The sequence below is a fragment of the Protobothrops mucrosquamatus genome, unplaced genomic scaffold, assembly GCF_001527695.2.
Source record: "Protobothrops mucrosquamatus isolate PMUCROS unplaced genomic scaffold, P.Mucros_1.0 scaffold1122, whole genome shotgun sequence".
NCBI classification, from domain to species: domain Eukaryota; kingdom Metazoa; phylum Chordata; class Lepidosauria; order Squamata; family Viperidae; genus Protobothrops; species Protobothrops mucrosquamatus.
Window position 1 is genome coordinate 323,942 of NW_015387340.1, and position 8,482 is coordinate 332,423.

Below are 8,482 nucleotides of genomic sequence, written 5' to 3' on the forward strand. Positions count from 1 at the left end.
GGAAGGGTCTCCAGCTCAGCCATTTAGACAATGTTCCTGCAGGGGACACAACGGCAGAATTTGTCCTTGGGCGGCAGTAAAAACAAGTCCAAAAAACAAATAAGAAAAAAAAATAACTCCAAAGGGGTAAAGTCCTCTTTTAAGTAGGGCTCTGGCTGCATCATAAGACCGTCTGAACCTTGTCTTGACAAATAAGGCTATTTTTTTTGATGATTCTTCATTCTTGAAATCCCTTTGACACTTTGTGGCTTGCAACTTTTTTAAATCACAGATATTTATTCTCAGGTCCTGGATTTCTGTGTGTGTCCATTTAAACGGTCCCAAGTCTTTAAAATGAAATTTATATTTAATTAAAACTACTTTTGCTCTCCCAGGTCCCTGCAGCAGGATTGGTTATCAAATCCCATCGTTCCCAGCCATGCTGCTAGCTAGGTAGGTGCCAACCTATCAGGTTTGCCCCCTGAAAGATAAGGCTGAGGTTGAGATTCTTGGTCCCGGTGTGTGGCTGATGGTTCCACTCTGAACCGCTCACGAGACAAGATTTAGACCTGTTGAATTTCTACCTGCGGTCCTTGCAACCTTCACAGTGAATCCATTGCCGTACCTCTTAAACTTGGCAACTTTAAGATAGGTGGACCTGAACTCCCAGAATGCCCCAGAATGCATGCTGGGAAATTTGGAAGTAGAAGTTCACACCTCCTAAAGGACGCTGGTGGGGAATTCTGGGAGCTGAAGTCCACCCGTAAAGTGGCCACGTTTGAAAAACACTCATTCAGAGACCTTGAAAAATTGTCTTACCATGTAAGCGATGACATCATAACCTTGTTCTTTTAGCCAAACCAGGATGCAGGACGTATCCAAACCACCACTGTAGGCCAGGATCACAAGGCCTTTGGACTGAGACATTGAGTCTATAATAATCATAATAATATTTTATTGGACTTATATATGCCACCCGAAGGACAGTTCAAGAAAATTCCCCATCAGATAAACAGGCTTCAGGATCCAACGGCTTTTTTCCAGGCTAAAAAGAGCCGATGAGCTGGATTTGCAGTTCACTTAACAGCAAGCAGAGTGGTCTGCTTAACTATGTCAAAAAAGTTCACACTTAACCGCCATTTTGTTTAGCAGTATAAATTCTGATTACGATTGTGGACACAAATCAAGGTCAACCTATATTCATAGAATAATTGATCCAGGCCTTTTGGACGCTCAACTCAACCATCAATCTCATGAAGCAGCTGAAAGAGCCATACCAGAAAGACTGGAGGAACAAATATTTGCACCTACGCATGTCTTGAACCCAGGGAACTCACCGCCACAAGATTCAACATGAGCACGATGGTCCTGGCTCAAAAAAATTTACTTAATTCACAGCCTCAGGAATAGGCTCCCTCCTTCTAATACAACTTCCAGAACCCCTCATCCTCACTGTGGCTGATGGGAGTTGTAATTCATCAACCTATGCACTCTGTATGGTCTCCACCCTACCCTCCCATGTGCAGATTATCTGCAAATACAGGTAGTCCTCTACTTACAACCACAACTATTGCTAAGCGAGAGAGTTGTTAAGTAAGTTCTGCCCCATTTTAACGGCATAACAGAGTTGGACGGGACCTTGGAGGTCTTCTAGTCCAACCCCCTGCTCAAGCAGGAGACCTTATCCCATTCCAGATCAATGGCTGTCCAGTCTCTTCTTAAAAGCCTCCAGTGATGGGGCACCCACAACTTCTTGTGGCAAGCCGTTCCACTGACTGATTGTTCTCACTACTGGGAAATTCCTCCTTAGTTCCAGGTTGCTTCTCTCCTTGATGAGTTCTCATCTGTTGCTTCTTTTTCCTGCCTTCGGGTGCTTAAACTGACCGATAGAATTGACTGAAGAGATTGATTCTATTATGCAGCCTGACCCAATTCAGAAAAAAAGGTTGTGTTATTTTTTCCCCACAGAGGCTTTTTCAATAGAGGATGTCCAGCTTGGCATAGAAGTGGGCTGGCAGAGTTGGGGCATCATTGGCACCCGCCAAAACAAAGATTTGTCCACTGGCTACTTTAAACAACCCCAGTTTGTACTTTCACTTCCCTTGTACAAAACAGCAATTTATTTTCTTATTCCAGGCAAGTTGCCGGATACGGTCTCCTGTTTAAAACTTGGGGGCACAGAGAACTTTCGGCTTTTCCTTTTGTTCTGCCAGTTTCCCTCTCTTTCAAAATCAGCAGCAGAGTTTTATTCAACAGGTGCAGAAAATTAGAAAAGCAAAAGGAGGAAAAGGGATCCGTCAGTCTGTAGGAAATAAAAAAGAGAGGAGGAAAAAAAGGGGGAAACACGAATTGAAAATCAAAGATGAAAAACGTATTATGAAATGAGGAAGAACAAAGGAAAAGAAATTAAAAAGGGCAAGAAAAGAGGAAGGAAAATGGAAAAAGAGGAAAAAAATATACCGAGAAGGGTCTCCTGATATTCTTCACAATTCTATTTTAATCTCTCTCTCTTTCTAAAGTTACATTATAATGCTCTTCTTTTTCTAATCTAGCTTATCTAAAAAAAAAAAGATATAGAGTTTCTGATCTTCTTTGAATCCGTTATGCACGCATTTATATTTTATCTTCTCTCTATTTATATTGTGGCTTCCTTCTTGTCATATTCTCTGCTTTCTAATCATCAAGCCCCTTAAAGCAGACGTTCATGCTTTCTCCTGAATCCTCTTTAAAACTCTTCCAAACTTTTTTAGAAGCTTTTTGCAACTTCGTTAAAGGTCCCCCCCCCATTTTTTGCACAATCACTTACCGTTTTTTCACCTGCAAAAAAATAATAATATTCAGCTGCAGATTAAAGTCAGGGGGCTGCCCACCAACTCTCTGTGCTTCCAGCCATCCCAGAATATATACCCCCCTCCAATTGTTTAAGGAGGAGGAGCTAGGATGGGCACAGTCCAACCTCAGCAAGCACCCCTTCCTCTCGCCTTCTGGTCACCATCCTGGCTAGTTTTGAGTGGGGAGATTGAGTTATTTAAACCTCGCCAACAGTTCTGGAGCCAAATTAAGCCAGTTGAACCACAGCCAAGAGGGGAAAAAAATCCTGCCCTAGTTATTATTTTAACTCTTGCGCCATCCCGCACAGCACCCAGGTGGGGAGAAGAATCTGGCAGCTCTCTGGACGGATCTATACCTCGTGACCAATCGGGAAGAGATAAAGTCTCATTGCAACAGAGGGTCACCTGCTTGGGGTGCAAGGTCTGAGCATACTGGACATTCTCCCTTTTTCCAGACCTGCCAGACCTGTCCATATTCCAGGTTTTTCTGCTGGAATTCAGCACCGTTAGGTTATAAAATAACTGGAATAACTTGATGCTTCGAGAAAGAATTTTAGCCAGCAACAAGCAGAAGCAAGCAGTTTTTTTTTTTATTGGTTGGGTCTGGAGGCTAAGTGTACAATGACCGATTGAGGGAGTTGGGTAAGTCTAGTAGTCTAAATGAAAGGAAGGACTAATGGTGACATGACAGCCGTGTTCCAATATTTGAGGGGCTGCCACAAAGAAGAGGGGGTCCACCTATTCTTCAAAGCACCAGAAGGCAGAACAAGAAGCAACAGATGGAAACTCATCGAAGAGAGAAGCAACCTGGAATTAAGGAGAAACTTCCCAACAGCGAGAACAATTAACGGCTTCCCTCCAGACGTTGTGGGTACTCCATCACTGAAGGCTTTTAAGAAGAGATTGGACAGCCACTTGCTTGAGCAGGGGGTTGGACTAGAAGATCTCCAAGGTCCCTTCCAACGGTTATTCTGTATTCTTCCATCTTTTCGCCTTCTCTGTTTTGAAAAGCCTCCATCCAAAGGGTCTATTCTACTTTAAGATGTATGGGCTTCAACTCCCAGAATTCCTAGCTGTAAAATTGAGGGGAACTGAAGTCCACACATTCCCCGACTGGGGAATTCTGGGAGTTGAAGTCCACTGATCTTAAAATTGCCAAGATTGAGGAACACCGTCCTAGAGATTCATTACCTTGCCCTGCCATTACGCCAGCCAACAAATGGCATCATTTCCTAAATTATTAAAACGTGCCCTATTTTACTCAGAGAAATGCAGTACCCAGCTGAGCCACGAGGGGGCACTGTGTGCTTGATGTGAAACACATCCAAAGGGGGCGTTCTATACTTGCTAGCCATTTGGAGAAATGTATTGAAGCTTTGGTAGATATTGTTTACTTTCACTTTTGTTTTTAGACAAAATCATTTACCTAGGATCAAACAAACTGTATTGCAACAACACCACTGCAACATAGTTTCAGAGCATCTGGGGAATGCAGGAAATGCATTGCAGAGCGGGGGGGGGGGGGGGATTCCCTGATGGCTTACCTTGGTATTACAATCCCATTGTAATTGTACATTAGACCAGTGGTTCTCAACCTGTGGGTCGGGACCCCATTTGGGGTCGATCAACCATTTCATGGGGGTCGCCAAGCAAGGCTGTCCGCCATTTTTTTTGTCCGCCATTTTTCCCCCCTTTTCCAGCGGGTGCCTTACCTCCCTTGGGCTGGGCCAGCTGGTGGTCGGCCTGCTCCGTCTCTGCCGCTTGCCAGCTACGCCTCGGCCGGCGCAGGGGGCGGAACCATGCATGCGCGGCGCTCCCGGGCAGGGAAAGTCCTCGACTTACGACCGGTTGGGTAGTCCTCGACTTACAACCGGTTTAATCCTCGACTTACGACCGGTTTAGTCCTCGACTTACGACCGGTTGGGGTCGCGGCATTAAAAAGGTTGAGAACCACTGCATTAGACTATCCTGTTCTTCTTTGTACGTGCAATACATAGATTGAGCCATAAGGGGGCAGGTTGTCCTTTAAATTCCATTCTATTTCCCTATATTCCATGTCAGTGGTGTACACGATTGAACCACCAGGGGGCAGTATTTTATAAGGATTGCGATAAACTCAGTCTCAGTACAGTATTGAAAACAGGACAATATAACAGGAACTACTGCCTCCTAGTGGTTCAATGAGATATTATACTCTCAATATGGAAAGAAGCGCAGTAGAATGGAATAACAAGCCACGTTTAGTTACATTTTCCTGTTTTATGTTTTAACTTTGCTATTGCAGTCTGATCAAGCTTGCATGTTCTGTCGATTTTTAATCAGAATTGATCATATCAACCTCCTCATCTGTATCCGTGGCTGTACCATAAACTTGAACGATCGTGTCAAAGGGTTCTCCGTGAAGTCTAATTAATAATATTTAGCCATTGACTGTATTGTTGCGAAGTTGTTCTTGCAATATCCTTCCTAACTCTAAAATAAGGAACCATTCCTACATATTTTTCATATTGACCCTAATGTAAGGTAGTCCATTTAAAACAAAACAAAAGAAATTAGAAATGCCTCCGAGCCCTTGACTATGGAAGGGTCCGAGTTCTGTTCCAAAAAAGAAAGAAAGAAAGAAAGAAAGAAAGAAATAAGGGTCCTTTTTCCTTTTTTTTAATATGCAGGCATGGACGTTTGTGAGATCGGAGATCCGAGCATTAAAGCTCATTAAAGCAAGGCAAGGATGCATGACTTCCCAACTCTCCACCCCCCCCCCAAAGTGAAGCATCACAGAACAATTGTGATGGACAAAACGACAACAACAAAAAATAAAAGACAAAGAGACAAAAAAAAAAAGGTGGGGCTGTTGGAATTTACCCCCTTCAACTTCAGCCAGGCTGCAGTGTGCGTGATTACAGATTCAGGGCAAAGAAAAAAGAAAAAAAAAAAGGGGGGGGAGGGTTCCTTTTTGGCTTAAATTTCTCCTGCGAAGGAAAAAAAGACCACGAGACTGCCACCCCCTTTTTCGGGGTTTGATCCTTCAGCGACAACCCAATAGGAAAGAGTCAAATAAATAGGTGGCGGTCGCAAAGAGAAACACCGCAGGTTTGTGACACACACACACACCCACACACACAGGCAAATCATATCCCAAGGAGAGGGGCGAGGCAGTTCCTGCGTCGCTCCAAACATAAAAAGGGTCTTTGTACATGCAGACCTGCCCCCACCCACCCCCCACCCCCAGCGATGCAAAATCCAGATGATGTGGAGAAAATGAGTTTTCAAAGTGATTTTGAGCCTTATTTTTTTTTTTGCTTAAGCCCTTGACCCTCTCCCCCCACTGCACTTTCCCCTCCCTACTTTTCCCATCCGATCTAACAGTGGCCTCTCGGTCTCTTCAATCCCGCTGCCACCGCCCCCCAGGGAAGAAATATGAAGTCTCAAGTTCATTCCAAACAAAACACAAAGGGGGGGGGGAGACAGGGAAATGTGCGTGAACCGCCTCCATCCGATGTAGGACTCCCACCCCTCGCCCGTCCTCCTCCGTCTGTCTCTCTTTTAAAAGGATGATAATCAAAGCAGCCGATGGGGGCCGATGGTGGATTCCAAGCAGGAGGTTGTTGAGGCCGAGGTCGAACTTGGAACGTGCCCCTTGCTCGCGAGTAACAGGAGAGTAACGTCCGGCGAGGGTCTTGTTGGGGGGTGGGCAGCTTGATGTCACTGGAAGAAGGTCTTCTCCAAATGTCTGGAGAGGAGAAGGGAGAAAAGGAAGGGCGGATTAAAAGCCCGAAGCTCCTTCGATTTGATGGGCCTTACTATTTTATATATTTAGATAATTCATATTCCTGCCTTTGGTAACTTTTTAGAAATGAATTAGTCTTTTACTCGCCTGGTTTGAGACGGCGGCCATAAAAATGGAAGGAAGGAAGGAAGGAAGGAAGGAAGGAAGGAAGGAAGGAAGGAAGGAAGGAAGGAAGGAAGGAAGGAAGGAAGGAAGGAAGGAGTGATGCTGAACAGGGAAGGAAGGAAGGAAGGAAGGAAGGAAGGAAGGAGTGATGCTGAACAGGAAAGGAAGGAAGGAAGGAAGGAAGGAAGGAGTGATGCTGAACAGGAAAGGAAGGAAGGAAGGAAGGAAGGAAGTCACATAAATGAGAAGGTAGTCAAGTCAAGTCAATAAAAACTATTGTGCATCTAAGTCTCATGAGGAGTTTTTGGATGGGGGGGGAGAGGTCATTTTTCTTATTTAAATGGGAAGTTCAGAGGGCGAAGCCAGAAGGTCTCCATCGTCTCCTACCCTGGAAAGGGGGATGCTCACCAAAGCATGGCTTGTGGGACTATACCAGTCCATCATAAAGGGAAAGGGCCTGGACGATGGAAGGGTCCGCTTTCGAACCCTCCTGGAACTCCTGCAACGTTAATTTCCCATCGGCATTCTGGAAGAAAAGGAGAATCAGACGTTAGGGAAGGCAGGTGGAGAAGGTCCTAAGAGGTCATCTAGTCCATAACCCCCCTCCTTCTTGGTGCTGAATTAATGAGGTAGCTCATAGATCAGTTCATGAGACTGTGAACAGGGACTCAAAAGAACAATCAATACACAGGATTAAATCTCCTGTATGTGTTAATATTATTATTATTATTATATTTCTCTCTCTCTCTCATCTGTCCATCCATCCATCCATCCATCCATCCATCCATCCATCCATCCATCCATCCATCCATCCATCCATCCATCCATCCATCCATCCATCCATCCATCTATCTATCTATCTATCTATCTATCTATCTATCTATCTATCTATCTATCTATCTATCTATCTATCTCACCCAGCCAGATTTCCTGCCAAAGGGAGGACTGGAACTCACAGCCTCCTCCTGCTTTCTAGCTCAGCACCTTAGTACTTTTCAACCTTGGAAACTTAAGGCTGGCTGGGTTTCAACTCTGTCTTAAGAATATGGATCCGAACGAAGCAAAATGGGGGTCACCTCCTGCTGGTAGCCAAGAAAGATGGAGAAGGAGACTCACTTTGTCCATCATGGCAAAAATCCGGTCCACCCTCTTCTCCGGGGTGTTCTCCTCTTCTGGCAGCTCCACCGTGTTACCCTGGCCAAAGACAGTGAGGATGAAGCAGCCTTGGAGACGCGCACGGCCCACTCAATACGGTTCCACGAACTCTGGTGGACTCAATAAAGCCTAGGGAGATACTAGAGCAACCTGACCAACGGAAACTAGATCGGGGTGCAGTTGGCCTGGCCTGTAGCTGAAGAAGCTAATTTGGGGTCCAGAACATTAGAAGAAACTCAACTTCATTGTCTGGGGAAGCTTCCCTGAGTTGTTCACCAAACTTGTCTCTTTCTTTCCCAAGGTGCAAGGTGGGCCTCCATTGTCCTCCTTCCTTCTCAAGACTCCCTGGAAGTCTGCCCCAACTACAGGTAAGTCCTTGACTTACAACCATCTAGTGCCCGTCAGAAGTTATTTTTTTCGGCACTGAGGTTAAGGTTAAGGTTAAGGTTAATTTAATTTGTATACCGCCCTTCTCCCGTAGGACTCAGGGCGGTTCACAGCATATTAAAAACACAAATACAATATACAAGATACAAAAAGTCATACAAAAATACACAAAATAACCCCACTAAAACCTAATTAAAAGCCAAATATTGATTGCTGTATTCCCATTAAAATTACTTTT

General features: G+C 44.7%; 2 protein-coding genes across 2 annotated transcripts in view; both read right to left on the reverse strand.

Annotated features, from left to right (window-relative positions):
* The window catches only part of ASS1 (argininosuccinate synthase 1), a 31,938-nt gene extending 31,032 nt beyond the window's left edge, over positions 1-906 (reverse strand). Inside the window, exon 1 of the mRNA XM_015820339.1 lies at positions 799-906. Within this exon, the coding sequence (XP_015675825.1) occupies positions 799-906 (108 nt within the window). The remainder of the gene's footprint in view (positions 1-798) is intronic.
* A 6,218-nt stretch (positions 907-7,124) lies between these two features.
* The window catches only part of NCS1 (neuronal calcium sensor 1), a 28,540-nt gene continuing 27,182 nt past the window's right edge, over positions 7,125-8,482 (reverse strand). Inside the window, exons 4-5 of the mRNA XM_015820340.1 lie at positions 7,819-7,896; positions 7,125-7,228 (exon numbers count right to left, since the gene is read on the reverse strand). Of these exons, the coding sequence (XP_015675826.1) occupies positions 7,130-7,228; positions 7,819-7,896 (177 nt within the window). The 3' untranslated portion in view covers positions 7,125-7,129. The remainder of the gene's footprint in view (positions 7,229-7,818; positions 7,897-8,482) is intronic.